This window comes from Eumetopias jubatus, unplaced genomic scaffold, assembly GCF_037043125.1.
Source record: "Eumetopias jubatus isolate StellerSeaLion01/CBP00866 unplaced genomic scaffold, mEumJub1_p1.0 scaffold_5, whole genome shotgun sequence".
In the NCBI taxonomy this organism is placed as follows: domain Eukaryota; kingdom Metazoa; phylum Chordata; class Mammalia; order Carnivora; family Otariidae; genus Eumetopias; species Eumetopias jubatus.
Window position 1 is genome coordinate 112,224,060 of NW_028274811.1, and position 15,356 is coordinate 112,239,415.

At 52.8% G+C, this 15,356-nt stretch overlaps 1 protein-coding gene across 1 annotated transcript; it reads left to right on the forward strand.

Annotated features, from left to right (window-relative positions):
- Positions 1-9,707: 9,707 nt before the first annotated feature.
- Positions 9,708-15,151, forward strand: ARSI (arylsulfatase family member I). The gene is made up of 2 exons (XM_028106700.2): positions 9,708-10,027; positions 13,744-15,151. The coding sequence occupies exons 1-2, from the start codon at positions 9,708-9,710 to the stop codon at positions 15,149-15,151; spliced, it is 1,728 nt and encodes a 575-aa protein (XP_027962501.1).
- Positions 15,152-15,356: the final 205 nt, after the last annotated feature.

Here is a 15,356-nt window from a genome sequence, read left to right on the forward strand (position 1 = left end):
CTGAGAGCAAATCCAACTTCTAGACATCACAACCTCCCCAAGGGGCCCAGCCCTGGAGAGACTGGGCTGTCCCAGGGGGTGAGTCATCAGATGGAGGAGAAAAACTCGTCTCAGCTTAGGCTGGAAAGTGGGCCTTTCCCTTTGAGAAGTGTAGTGAAAGATCCCAGGAGAAGAAGCCTCCTCCTAAGATAATCTTGATGCTGGAGAGCCTTTAATATTTGGAGTTCTGGCCCAAGAGGAGAGGCTATCCATTCGCCAGGAGCATGGGAGTCAAATCCCCCAAATCAGAGCCACACTGTTCCCACGAAAATGTCCCATCAGGAGTCCTAGATCTGGGGGACTAGAGCCTCAGCTTCGGTGTCCAACCTCTTGCTTTGGTCTAGAACATTCCTGCTTTGACTTGGAATGAGCAGAAACTCATGAATGCCTAAACCAGTCCTTCCTGTCAGTGACTGACCAGTCCCAGCTGCCTGCCCCAGCTCCTGCCCAGCCTCATTCTGGACCATGGCACCCTGAATCATTTGAAGGACACGTACTTTGGAGGTGTCCCCCTCTCTGAGCCTTGGTCTCTTTCCATGTCAATGGACCATCAACTCCAAGAGGGCTGGGTGGTTTGTCTCGCCCTTTCCTACAGTCTCAGCCCAGGGAAGTACATGGCACATAGTAAGTGCTCAGTAAGTGTTTGTTGCGTGAATGAATGGAATAGAGAGATCCTTGACCTTGGTGTGGAGGAGATAGTATATATGCAATAGCTGGTACTTGTTCAGTTGCAGGTGGAAGACACCAGCACAACCTGGCATGAGGGAAAGACTGTATCCGTTCCCATTGCCAAAGTTCACGGGGAGCTGTATGTTTGGGGTTCCTCAGCTCAACTGACAATATGATGAATCTGTCTTCACCTCTGCCCTTGGCTTTCCTCCTGTTAGAGTTAGCCCCTAGAGTCAGCCTAGAGTTAGGCTTACAGTCCAACAGCAAAGAGACAATCTTGTTCTCAGAAATGCAAACAAAAACCTCAGAAGTGAGTCTCATTGGACAGACTTGGGTCCCCTTGCCCGTGCCCGCACTAATCACCGTGGCCTGGGACATCTGATGCTCTGATTAGCCAAGCCTGCCTTGGAGTGGATCCACGAAGAGGAAGGAATAGTTCTGCACAGGGAAATGCAGCTTCCATCACCATGAAAGGGGGGAAGGCTCCATGGCTGACAACAGGTGCCCACCGCAGCACTTGACTGAGGTCTGGACATTGAGGCCAAACTTCCCCTCTCCGAGCCTCAGCCTCCTCATGTGTCCTTGGTGACAAGAATGACACTGGCAAAAACCCCGCCCTACTTCTCAACCTAGACATTTGGTGGGGTCCAAAGGAGACCGTGAGTTATAATAATGACTAACATTTTACTGAGGCATCGCGAGCATCTGGCCCTGTGCTAAGTAAACTCTTTACACGTTTATTTTAATATTTACAACAATCCATTTTTCCTACAGGAAGCAAGCTGAGAGCAGTTACAGGGCTTATATGCTGTCACAGAGCTAGCAAGGGTGGGGCTGGGCTTAAAGCAGTGCCCTCAAGCATGAAGCTATATATAAACTGTAAATAATTTTACAAGCAGAGGGATTATTAGTAATGGTCTGTACTGTTAATAATAGTAATTTTTTAAAACCCTGAAAGGGAAACTCAAATAAATTCAAACAAATGTTTGTTTAGCACCTACTACGGGCTGATCACTCACCAGGGGCTCAGAGGGAGACACATAAATAACTGTGAAACAGGCAGACTGTGATCTAAGAGAGCCGTAAACATGCCCCAGGGGAGTGTGGGGAGCAAGAGATTGACTCCACCTGAGGAGGGGTGAGGGGAGGGGATCCGGAAAGGTCTCTTAGACGAGGTGGGATTTGAGCTGAGCTTTCGAGATAAAGGGACTTCGACAAAGGGAGGAAAGAGAAAATCAACTTCGGAAGCGATCTGGAAGGATCCAAAGACCCAGCGCAGTGTTCCTGGGTAAGAGTTAAGCATGTCTATGCAAAATAACTCTCACACCAGCAGGAGCTTCAAAAAGTGATTGACTAAGTGGAGCGCAGCCGTTGCCATAGGAACAGAGGCAAGCCTCTTCCCCGTCATTAGGGAGCATCCCTGGCTTGGCGCTGTCTAGCCGGGGCCAGGAGGCAGTGGGGGCTGGGCTGCACTGTCCCTTAGACGAAAAGCCCCGCGAGACTGCTGCCCTGGGAGACGGGCTTTTGTTTCATAGGGAGGCAGAGCTGACAGGTGACATCTGTTTTCGAGAAGTCAGGCAGCCAGGGGGAAGCCTCTGCCTCAAAGGGCTTCGGGACATCCCCAAGCTACCGGAGCAGGCACTGAGACCTCAGGGAGGGGATGCAAAGGGCAGGGAGCAGGCCGGAGAGCCAGTGGTGGCCAAGGGGTGGAGCTCTACCCAGGTGCCAGGATGTGAGGCTGCCTCCCGGGACCCCTGCGGCGCGCCAGGGGAGTCCAACGCACCAAGAGAGTTGGCATCTAACCTCCAAGAGCCCAGGCGGAACCGTAAGTGAAGACCCCAGTGACAGGCTGGGGGTCTCTAATAGGTGAGTGAATGGTGGCGCATTCAATACAACAGACCTTAGATCCCAGACCTGCGTTCAAATCCTGGCTCTGACACATTTCTAGCCGTGTGAGGTTGGGCAAATTGCTTACCCTTTCTCTGCTTCTCAGTTTCTCTGTCTGGAAGATGCAGATGATGGCAATAATTTTACCTGCGTCCTAGACCTGCACAGGAATTCAGTGAGATAATGTAGTCACGCACGGCACGTGGCACACAGTTGGTGTTCACTAAATGCAAGCTATTACAGCACTATTATGACCTCCACATTTCGATTTGGTATTGATTCAGCGTCTCTCTCTCCCCCAGGCAGGGTTACTTTATATTGGTGCTAAAAGCCAGGTTCTCCGAATATAGTAGATGAGGACAGTGACAACGGTAATGGTAGCGAGAGGACCCATTTACCTGCCACATTTCTGGTGACTATTATCATGAAGGCGGGAGTCAAGTTTCTGTCTCCTGAGAGCCAAGCCAAGGAGCTTGAGCCCTTTACTACAGACGGTGGGTAGCTAGCCACTGAAAATTTTGGAAGAGAAAAAGGACTTGATCAAGGGAATGCAGATTTTTGTCCCGGAGGCTATGCACTTGTAGGAATAGACTCTAAGTACAATGACAATAACATCTAAATATAGTAACAATAATAACAACAGCTATCATTTCGTGACAGCTTATTATGCACCAGGCTCCTTGCTAAGCGTCACATGCCTTGTCTGTTGTAATCCTTACAACAACTTTATGAGGTAGCTACTATAATTATTCCTGTTTTACAAACAAGAAAACCGGGGCACCGAGAGGTCAACTCAGGTAGCTAAGTCACACTGCTTCCCCACTCAACGGCAGAGTAGGGGAGGAACACGGCCACTGGCTCCCGGGGTCTCACCTGGGCACTCCTGCCTTCCCTGAACCTGGGAGGGGATGCTAGTGGGCAGCCTGGCAGCCTCATTTTCGGAGCCCCTCCACTTATCTGGATCTCAGGGCCCCCTACTCCCAGTCTGACTCTCTGGGACTTTACCTCTTTCTCTGAAAGTCCCACCTGGTGTGTGTGTGTGAGAGAGAAACCAGCTGACCAGTGAGGATGGAAACCTCTGGACATCAAAGTGGGCAGAGCCCCGGATGGACGGGCTGGAGGCAGGCCTGGGTCCTGTTGGGCTAATTCCTCCCAAGGCTGGCAGAGGTCACGGCGGGAACTTCTGAGAAGGTGGAGAACAAGTCCTTTCATACGGCCTCCCTTTGAGCTGGCCTCGAGGTGGGGCCGGGGTCGGGTGGGTGGAGGGTGGGGAGTGTGCGGAGAGGCGAGGCCGAAGTCGAGCTGGGCAAACAGATTGGGCAGCGGCTGTGAGCACAGAGCGCCCATTGTGGACCCAGAGCTCTGCTTTCAATAATCTACTCGGAAGAATGTTTCATTGAGCGCCAGAGAAAGGAGCCATTGAAATGCCCAGGACTGGGGCCCCGTGAAGGGTTAAAGGCAAGGGACTAGGGTGCCCTGGCTCTTGCCCCTCTTGGTTCAGATGTCCGATATGGGGATCCTGAGGCTAAAACAAGGGGGCTCGGTGAGACCACTGAGAGGACCGGAAGCAAGGGTCAGGAGTGTGTCTCCCCTCGGAAATGCAAAGGGAGGTGCAGCAGCATCAAGGAGGAAAATGCTCTTCCTCCCAGAACCAGTTTGCCCAAATAATATCCAGCAAGGACTGGGCCTCAGATGCCCCTCAGTCTGCCCACTGGGGAGAAGAGCTCGTTTGGGCAAGCAGTATAGTCTCGTGATGCAGCAAGCATCATGACCTTACCTTTGATCGTTCATTCATTGTAATTAATGATGCACTAGTAGAGTGTGGGACTTTAAGTGAGAACCAGTGGCCACTAGACCAGAGGACCAAGGAAACCTGTGGAATTTCTCTCAGGGAGGCATTTTTCAAATAGAGAAAGTGCTCATTAGGAGGATATGGCCTAACTGTTGGAAAGGGTGCCAGGAGCCGAATTCTGTGATCCCACTCAGTGTGCTTCCTTCCCGGGTGCCACAGGCCATATGCCCTTTCAAGCCCCAGGGGCTCGCGGGGTTTAAAGTGCGGGGAACCTAATGCTGGCATCTGTGGCCTCCGAGGAGAGACAGGAGGTGGCTGAGCCGGGCCTGCTGCTGGGGAGCCCAACCTCCAGCACCACGGCAGGGCGGCATCCTTCTCGCCACGGAACTGCTGCCTGAGCCTGCATCTTTGGGGAAGCGCTCTACAGCTGAAGCTGAGCTTACGCCGTGAACCAGTCAAAGTAACCATTTTGGATGGAAACCTTAAAACGTCTCTGATGCTTTCTCCAGCTTTCTTAAAAAGAACTTGAACAGAATTTAAACGCTGAAGGGTGACCCCCTCATTCCCTTCTGTGGCTTGGCTGTAATTTGGTGATGCCCTCGGGTCTGTTCAGGTGGATGTAGCTCTTTGCTTTTGCACCAAATGGCCCGAACTCCCCGGCTTTTGGAATTCATTGGTCTGATTTTTATGTTTATTCTTTTGTTTCTCCCTGATGTTTTCACTGTGAAACTGTATTACTATAAAACAGGCAAATGCCTCAAGCCACCTTCCTATCTCCTCGCTCTGAACTACTTCAAATATTATCGGGCTGGGAAACAAAATCGTTAGCCTTGTAAGAATTGTGGATGAAGCAAGAGTCAGTAGGCTTGGAGTGAGGAAGGCCTGAGGAGCTCTCCTCTGAGTTAAGGGATTGAACTCTATGACATTATTGACTGTTCAGAGGCCTTCTATGTTACCTTTCTGGTCTTTGACTTGGCCCAGCCTACACAAACTGACCTCCAGAGGACAGGAGCATGCATAATCTGTGCATAAGATCTTTGCCAAGGTTAATTAAGTCACAAGAAAATAATATCTGTACTGAGTTAATTTTAGCTCAAAGATGGTCAAACATACACATACACCTACACCTGCACCACACACACAGCAAATGAAAGACAAAGCCACAAAATAGACTCACCCACTTTTTCACTTTTATATCTCTGCATCCTAAAAAGTTTTGTATGGGGCGCCTGGGTGGCTCAGTTGGTTAAGTGACTGCCTTCGGCTCAGGTCATGATCCTGGAGTCCCGGGATCAAGTCCCGGGATCGAGTCCCGCATCGGGCTCCCTGCTCGGCAGGGAGTCTGCTTCTCCCTCTGACCCTCTTCCCTCTCGTGCTGCTCTCTATCTCTCTCATTCTCTCTCTCTCAAATAAATAAATAAATCTTTAAAAACAATAAAAAATAAAAAGTTTTCTATGGATAAATAACCCGAATCATAACATTTTCAAGTTGGAAAGAACTTTCAAAGTCCTTCAGTTTTGCTTATTTATTTATTTATTTATTATTTGTTTGTTTGTTTATTTATTTATTATTTATTTATTTATTATTTATTTATTTATTTATTTTTTTAAAGATTTTATTTATTTGACAGAGAGAGACACAGCGAGAGAGGGAACACAAGCAGGGGCAGTGGACGAGGGAGAAGCCAACTTCCCGCCGAGCAGGGAGCCCGATGTGGGACTTGATCCCAGGACCCTGGGATCATGACCTGAGCCGAAGGCAGACGCTTAATGACTGAGCCACCCAGGCGCCCTGCTCCTCATTTTAGTTTGGAATCTCTCTCCCTCCTGGACAGACGGGCACTTTCTGTCCCTCTTACATTGTGCTAGTAACACAGAGCTCAGTGCTTTTTGAAGTCCAACAGAAAGTAAACACCACTATACCCCTGCCGTATTTGATCTCCATTTCATGTGCCGGTGTTAGGTTTCTGGTCCTGTTTTAATGCGGCTGCTCTTTGGGGGTGATGGGGAAAGCATGCACCTGAGTGAATGCGGCGACAGATCTCCCCCGTCTGTAGGTGATGGATATTCCTGTTGTCATTCACCTTGGAAACAGGAGGGTCCTGAGACAGAAACTGCAAAGGCTAGCTTAGCTCAAGAGGGAACTTCTATTTCTCTGAGACTTACGTTTTGAGCCTGAACTTGAGATATTTTAGAGTTCTTGAGTCCATCTGGATGGCAGTAGGGCTGATGGACATTGTCCCAGGAAGAAGGCAGGTAGGCATCCTGTAGGGAACATAAAGGGAAGATGAGTGAGTCACATCTTAACAGCGATATGACCTGAATTCAAGTTACTCCTTATTTATTTCCCCCTCAGCATCCCTGAGCCTTTAGAAATGTCTGGCCTAAATGTTCCATCCTGGTCCTTCTGTGTAATGGCATTAAGAGTTGCAGGTCAGTGTTTATTTCCCTAGAATGTTAGAGGGGAAAGATGCCCCCTGAGGCCACCATGGGTTTGGGGGAGTAACTGAGGGGCCCTGAAACATGAATACTGGGGAACACGAGCTGGGCCCCAGAGTTCCACCCACTCCTCTCCACGGAGTGATTCACCCATCACTGCCATCCTTTTATTAAGAAAGCTGCCAGATTTCCTACGAAAGTAATCCCTTAAATTGGCCTGAAATCTGCCTCCCAGTAATGTTCAACCCACAGGACTTGGTCTTTTCTCCCTGAACCACAGAGAACAATCATCATAATCGTTCACATTCATTGAGTACTTACTCTGTGCTGGGCACTTTATTGAACACTGTATTGTGTCTCATTTATATTATTATCCCATTTTACAGAAGAAGAAACTGAGGCTGAGGGAGGCTAAATAATCTGCGCAAGGCCTGACCCCAAATAAGCGGCAGGATTTGAATGCAAACAGTTTGATGTCAGAGCCCACAGGCTTGAACTCTTAGAAATTCTACTTGTCTTGTCCCTTTGATGCGCCCCCCCGACACCACCCTGTCCAGATCTGCAGCCTGTGAGCTTCGCTCCCCAGACCTTTCTTCTTCTAGGCTACATCCCCACCCCACCTCCCTTGCCATTTCTCCCTGTGTCACTTCTCCTCGTCCTCCTGACCGAGGTCTGGGACAATGCAAAGACTGCAAAACCCAAGTCCATCTGACCTCCTGTGACTTGTCCCACTTTGACCCACAGGACAGCCTTCAGGCTGAAGCCTCTGGAAGCACCATTTTAGCAGCATTCCCCTCAGGAGGCTGTATTTTTCCTGTCTGTCCTCAACATTTCTTTTGCCAGAACAACAGGCTCAGTTTTCCCTTTTGATAAATCTGGTCACCCTAAATATGGGGCTTTGAGCAAACAGGAGCGGCCAGCCCCACGCAGCCCTCATTTCAAAACGTGGATTCACTTGGGCTGCTATTTTGGAAGTCTGGTTTCTTTCCCCACACACAGTGGTTTTAAGGAAGAGGGAAGGGATCATGACAGAATACTGGCAGGGGAAAGATGCTAGGAGAGAAGACACACCTGGGCACTCTTCGTTCCCCTAAGTTCCCCCAAACACTGGCCCTTCGAGAAGCCCTGTGGAAAGGAGGGTCCTTGGCCACATAAAGTTGGAAAATACAGCTTTACCAGCTCCCCTCCCGGAGATCAGCACATCCAGCATTTGAAATGCTGGTAGTAAGGGAGCCTAACTGGTTTTGTTTAATTCAGCTTTCCCATTTAAAAATGCAGCCTAGGAAAACTTTGAAAAACAATGAAGCAGAGCGGAAGTTGCATGGCCTAACATATTCCTCAGGTTTGAGTTGGTCTGTGCAGTGCTTAAATTTGCTTTAAATTAGTTGCTAGCACTTAACAGTTGGACTATTTCTCATAATAATCTGAATTTGGATGTTCTTGGAAAATCAGAAGATCTGGAAACACTGGTCCACATTTTTGCATGACAATGGTGAGCTGGACACAAGGCTGTGGCCTTTGGCTCATGGCAGCCCCTGCCTTCCTCTGGCAATACAGCCATCCCCCTGCTTTACTCCTTTATGATAGCTGTCTGGCCCAGGAGTCCCTCTGGCTTGCCTTCTCTGCTCTGGAGATTTCCTTGGGTGGGAGTTGGCCTGCACCCATGCCGGAGGCCCATTCATCCATTCATTCATGCAACATGTGCTGATTGAGCTTCTGGACCCTGTGGATATGTATTCAACAGCCCGGGGCCTCCGGATTTTAGCACTGGCGTTCTAGCACGGGAGAGCAGAATGAAGAGGGGGAGGGGAAGGGTTGGGGAGAGGGAAGCTGGCAAAGGCCAGAACCCAGTTTCCTGATTTCCAGCCCCAGGTGCTTGCTAAAGGCATCCCTATTCTTCACTGCTGTCTCTACTGCCGCTCTAGCAGCCGCTGAGCCCCAGGGAAGAAGCTACGGACATGCCCTGTGACTTAACACGAGTTCCCACCTAGCTCAGGGCCTCAGTTTCTCCAACTGTAGAACGACTGGGTTGGACTAGAAAACTATGCGCGTCCCTTCCAGGGCTGGCATGCAAAGATGCTAAGACTCCAAGATCTTGGAATGTCTGACAGGACCATTCGGGAGCTGTTCCACTGAATTCCAAGCAGCCCCTCTCCCTCCTTTTCCCCGGCCCGCGCCGGGAGGGGGCCGGGAGGGGGCCGGGATGGGGCCGGAGCCAGAGGGCCGACCCGGCCTGGGCTTCCCGCCCGGGGGCGGAGCCGCTGCTCCACGTCCCGCCCCTCCACCTGGGGTTCTGCCCCGGCAGATGTTACAACTTTCTCTCATTCTCTCCCTTGGTGTCCCCCCAGGCCCGCCCAACCCGTGCCTCCCTCCCCTTCCCCGCTGGGGTCCTGCCTGCCTCCCTGCGGGGAGCCCGACTGTTCTCAGGACTCCGGGCGGGGCGAGAGGCCGGGCTGGGGGCTGGAGGGTCGGGAGGAGGAGGAAGGGAAAGCAGAGGCGAGAGAAATTAGGAGGCGGGAGAAATCGAGGGCTAGTAGGAAGGGGAGAGTCAGAGGATGGTGGAGAGCACTTTTTGGAAGCAGCCACGCCGCGTCTCAGGCTGGCCCGGCTGAGCCGGGGGAGAGGGAGCGAGGGCGGCGCAGGGCGGGCGCGCAGGCGGCGGGAGGCAGCTCGGCGCGGGCCTGACCTCCCCAGAGCGCCCCGCTGCGGCCGCGCAGGTCCGGCCGCCAGTCCTGGACCAACCCCTGGGCCGTCCCCCGGGGCCGCTGAACGATCTCGCAGCGTCCAGGCCGGCCAGCTGGCGGGCGTGCGGGCCGTGCGCCCTGGGCGCGCGAGGCGGTGAGGCCCCGGGAACCCTGTGCGCCCGGACGCGCGGGCCAGCATGGCAATGCACGCCCTCACCGGCTTCTCGCTGGTCAGCCTGCTCAGCTTCGGCTACCTGTCCTGGGACTGGGCCAAGCCAAGCCTGGTGGCCGACGGGCCCGGGGAGGCCGGCGTAGAGCCGCCTTCGGCCGCCCCACCCCAGCCTCCCCATATCATCTTCATCCTCACCGACGACCAGGGCTACCACGACGTGGGCTACCATGGCTCAGATATCGAGACCCCTACACTGGACCGGCTGGCAGCCGAGGGTGTCAAGTTGGAGAATTACTATATCCAGCCCATCTGCACGCCTTCGCGGAGCCAACTTCTCACTGGCAGGTAGGCATGACCCAGCCTGCTGGGGCTGGCCGGACAAGCCCCAAATAAATCCGGTCTGTAGATCTCCTCTGCATTCACAGACTGCCCCCCCCCCTCCAATCTGGGACCTGGGAAACCAGGACTCGACCAATTCTGTCTCCAGTCTCCTGTGTGATCATTAGTTAAGTCCTTTGCCCTCTCTGGGCCTCAGTTTCTCCAACTGTACACTGAATGGCTTAGATCATCTTTGAGGTCTCCTCCCTCTGATGTTCTAGGACACACGCTATGCACCATGTGAAGGAGACATCTGGGCATCCCTCTGTGAGATGAACATGGCAGTCTCTGACACTTAGGTTTTAACGCTGTTTCTATTTACAGACCCTGAGGCCATGAGCAAGTCATTTAACTTCTCTAAGCCACCACTTTCTTGTCTGTCCATAGAATGGAGAGCAGTGTTTATCCTGAAAAAGAGTGGTGAGGATGGGATGAGTTGCTTGGCTGTAATAAATGGCAGCCCCTATGTCACCAGAGGGATTAGGGTCCCCAAACTGAGGGCTGCGTGGAAAGGAAACCAAGGAACGTAGAGGCGGGGCGGAAAGACACACACAGGATGCCGTGACCTATGGAGCCTTAGACTAGTTACTTCATTTCTCCAAACCTCTGTTTTTTCACCTGCAAAATCCTCCTAAGTTGGCTGGGAGCCCCAAGGAGACGTGCTGCCTTCTCCGTAAGGAGTTGTCCACAAGCAAGGCGGCAGGATTACAGGATTAAAAGAGCCTGGAAACGGGAGGTGGGGGTGTAGAAGGCGAACTCTGGCCACTTAGGAGAAAATCCTTTGGCAAGGCTGAAGCTAATCCTCCTTGGATGGGGTCCAAGGCATGCCTTCTCCCAAGATCCCCCCAAAAGCCGTTAGTATGATCTCAGGAACCAGAGCCTTCTCTCCCTGTTTCCCAGGTGGGAGAAACTGAGGCATGGAGTCAGGGAGGGCCCGACTCATGCCTCTGCCCAATTTCAGGGTCTGTGGGAGAGGGGGCTGAGAAGCCAGGTGGTTGGCAGGGGGCCCAGAGCTGGGAGTCGAATAGGTGCCTTTTCTTCCTTCACACGGGCACGCAGCATTCAGCTCCAGGAACAGAGAGAGAGAGAGAGAGAGAGAGAGAGAGAGAGAGAGAGAGAACTGGAGAAGTGTGGAAGCGGGGCTGGTGTATGTGTTGCGGGTGGGGGCGTCGGTAGTGGTGGTGAAGACCAAATGTTGACTAACCTCCAGAAGAGGGAAAAGAATCTGCATTCCCAGGAATTGTGCACAAGTTAGCATTTCTCTCTCGAGAGGTGACTTTTGGTTTAAGCAGGGGCATGAGCAGCCAGCAGGGCAGCGTTCCAGCCCCCGATCTGTGAAGTTAGCTGAGCGTGGCTGGGCAGCGCCTGCCCCCGGCCCCTGCAGCTGGCTCCATTGGACTGGTGCTGACGACTCTCATTAGCGTTTGTTAATGCATCCAGTCGTGTCTGGTGAAGCTGGAGAGCGCCAGTGTTTCTCATGTTACCCACTTGCAGACGGGCTTCGGTGACTCTTAGCTGGCCCACCCACTTTACAAACCAGTGCTCCGTGGTGCCCAGCCCTGTGAAGAGGCTCCGCCGCTGCTTGGCCTAGGGTACTTCCTGTAGTAAATGGAATCATTCATTAGCTTGATTGAGGTCTGCAGCGCCAGCATCACCGAGAGGTTTTGAACACGAGTTGTGTAGACCTGGGTTCAAAGCTCCGAGCTGCTGCTTGCTAGCTGTCTGCAGTTGGGCCCGTTGCTGTCCTTTTGAGAGCCTCAGTTTCATCAGCTGTAGAATGGGGATAGCAATAACCTTCCCTATAGGTTTTTAATGAGGATTGAATGAAATAATATATGTGGCATATAGACAAATATAAAAATGGCCACAGTGGCTAACGATGGCTGACAACGATAACAGCTTTAAGTTAAGGAAACCAAAAACAGGAGAGCCCACCCTAGTGCCTGCGTTAACAGTGTCAGGTGTTCAGGTCTTGGCTTAACTCAGATTCCCCTGGGGTGAGAAAAAGGTATGGGATTCTAAGACCCTTGTGAAGTTCCGGGCTTCTTATTTACTCTGGGCTTTTAAGACTTGAGTAAAGGCTGGACACCACACACAGATCACATGGGGGCCTTGACCGCAGAAGGGATTTGAATGAATAGATGAGGAATGCAGGATTCTGCTAACCATTTGCTCCTGCCTCAGAGCATTAGCCTGGGTGAGTGACCCAGATCCAGGGGCCACATGAATTTATAGGCAGGCACATGAGAACTGGTCTCATAAAATTTGGGAACTGGAAGGTTTTCAGAGATCTCCCGTTCTACTGAACTCACCCCTCTATGTGAGCACACTGAGGCCACCATGAGGGAAGAGACGTGGCAGTCTAGTTTGCTGAAAAAGAGTCTGTGCTTGGACTCTGCTTGGACTTATGTTCAAGTCCTGGTTTTGCCCCTGACCACTGAGTGACCTTGAGCAAGGCCCTTCCCCTCCTCTGGACATGGGTTTTTCTTTTCTTTTAAAGATTTTATTTATTTATTTGAGAGAGAGAGAGAGAGAGAGAGAGAGCGCGCACAAGCAGGGGAAGGGGCAGAGGGAGAAGGAGAGGGACAAGTAGACTCCCTGCTGAGTGCGGAGCCTGATGCAGGGCTCCACTCCAAGTTCGATCCCAGGATTCTGAGATCATGACCTGAGCGAAAGTCAGACACTTAACCGACTGAGCCACCCAGGCGCTCCTGGACCTGTGTTTTTAAGACAAGGTAAATACACTAGAAATTGACTTGGGTCCCTTCTGCCTGTAAAATCCTGAGTGCCTGCCTCCCTCCCTCCCTTCCTTCCTTCCATAAGTAATTGAGTATCCTTTAAACATCACCTGAATGCCAGGAATATAAAGTTGAGTAAAGGACAGCCCCATTACATATCACTGGACCCAAGAGCATGCACCACTGAGTAGAACCCCATGGCCAAGGAGGACAATGATCATGTATACTAAATGTTAACCCAGAAGCAAAAGTGATTCATTCTCTGAGAGAGTTAGGAGAGACTTTACAGGGGGGGTAACATTGGGTCTGGGCTTTGAAGAGTGAGTACGAGTTTGCCTGGGAGAGCAGGACTTGCTCCAGGTACAACAGCAAGTTAGTAGCTTAGAACTTAGGGATTCTGAAGTCTTTGGAGACCCCCTGGGATATAGATCCCAACTCCAGTTACTCATTGTTTGAATCACTGGGCAAGTGATATAACTTATTGAGCCTCAGTTTCCTTATTTAGAAAATGGGAATGATAATGACATGCATGTACTCCCTAGGTTAGTGGGGAGTTGGTGAGACAATTCATACAAAGGGCTTAGCACAATGCTGAGCGCACAAGAGAGTACTTTGTGTTAGCTATTATTATTTTGTTGTCATGATTAACCTGGGTTTGACTCTTAACTCCCCCATCTTCCTGGCTGCGTGATCCTGGGTGAGTGGTTTAACCATTCTGAGCTTCAGTCTCCTCCTCTGTGAAATGACAGTGAATGTCTGCTTCCATTGATTTTGAGGATTCCATGAGCTGATGCATTTGGAGTGCTTCTCACATGCTGCCTGCTGTGCGTTTTCCGGGAGCGCTGGGGCCAGAGCCCCGCTCAGGGAGGGCATGGGGGCTTGCTTGGCCCGAACAGTGGTTTGTGGCTCACCTCTGCCTTCCAAACCCTCCCCTCTTCCCACCAGGTACCAGATCCACACGGGACTTCAGCACTCCATCATCCGCCCTCGGCAGCCCAACTGCCTGCCCCTGGACCAGGTGACACTGCCCCAGAAGCTGCAGGAGGCGGGTTACTCCACCCACATGGTGGGCAAGTGGCACCTGGGCTTCTACCGGAAGGAGTGCCTGCCCACCCGCCGGGGCTTCGACACCTTCCTGGGCTCACTCACCGGCAACGTGGACTACTACACTTATGACAACTGTGACGGTCCCGGGGTGTGCGGCTTTGACCTGCACGAGGGCGAGAGCGTGGCCTGGGGCCTCAGCGGCCAGTACTCCACCATGCTCTATGCCCAGCGGGTCGGCCACATCCTTGCTAGCCACAGCCCCCGGCGGCCCCTCTTCCTCTATGTGGCCTTCCAGGCCGTGCACACGCCCCTGCAGTCCCCTCGAGAGTACCTGTACCGTTACCGCGCCATGGGCAACGTGGCCCGGCGCAAGTACGCGGCCATGGTAACCTGCATGGACGAGGCCGTGCGCAACATCACCTGGGCGCTCAAGCGCTATGGTTTCTACGATAACAGTGTCATCATATTCTCCAGCGACAATGGTGGCCAGACCTTCTCGGGGGGAAGCAACTGGCCGCTGCGAGGACGCAAGGGCACTTACTGGGAAGGGGGCGTGCGTGGCCTCGGCTTCGTCCACAGCCCCCTGCTCAAGCGAAAGCGCCGGACAAGCCGGGCGCTGGTGCACATCACTGACTGGTACCCGACCCTGGTAGGTCTGGCGGGTGGCAGTGCCTCGGCGGCCGACGGGCTGGATGGCTACGACGTGTGGCCAGCCATCAGCGAGGGCCGGGCCTCGCCGCGCACGGAGATCCTGCACAACATCGACCCCCTCTACAACCATGCCCGGCACGGCTCCCTGGAGGCTGGCTTTGGCATCTGGAACACTGCCGTGCAGGCTGCCATCCGCGTGGGCGAGTGGAAGCTGCTCACGGGGGACCCTGGCTATGGGGATTGGATCCCACCACAGACGCTGGCCGCCTTTCCCGGCAGCTGGTGGAACCTCGAGCGCATGGCCAGTGCCCGCCAGGCAGTGTGGCTCTTTAATATCAGCGCTGACCCCTATGAACGGGAGGACCTGGCTGGCCAGCGCCCCGATGTGGTCCGTGCCCTGCTGGCCCGTCTGGTGGACTATAACCGCACAGCCATCCCTGTGCGCTACCCAGCTGAGAATCCCCGGGCCCATCCCGACTTTAATGGGGGTGCTTGGGGGCCTTGGGCCAGTGATGAGGAAGACGAGGAAGAGGAGGAAGAAGCAGGCAGGGCTCGAAGCTTCTCCCGAGGGCGCCGCAAGAAAAAATGCAAGATTTGCAAGCTGCGATCCTTTTTTCGTAAACTCAACACCAGGCTGATGTCCCAGCGGATCTGATGGGGGGGGGTGGAGGTGAGGATCTCTGTCCCCCTAGATGTACTTCCTCATTCAAGCCTGAGCCTGCCCCTCCCCATGGAGGGGCCTGAGGTCAAGTCCCCAGTTGCCGGGAAATGGAAGGCATAGAGACCCTCAACTGCAGGGTGGGGAGCTTGGCTTGGGGAAGAATAAACTAGACTGGGGTACCTGGATTCCAGTCTTGCCT

Coding starts and splice junctions, on each gene's coding strand:
- ARSI (XM_028106700.2), top strand. CDS start 9,708: ATGGCAATGCACGCCCTCACCGGCTTCTCGCTGGTCAGCCTGCTCAGC. Junction 10,028..13,743: donor AGCCAACTTCTCACTGGCAG/GTAGGCATGACC, acceptor TCTTCCCACCAG/GTACCAGATCCACACGGGAC.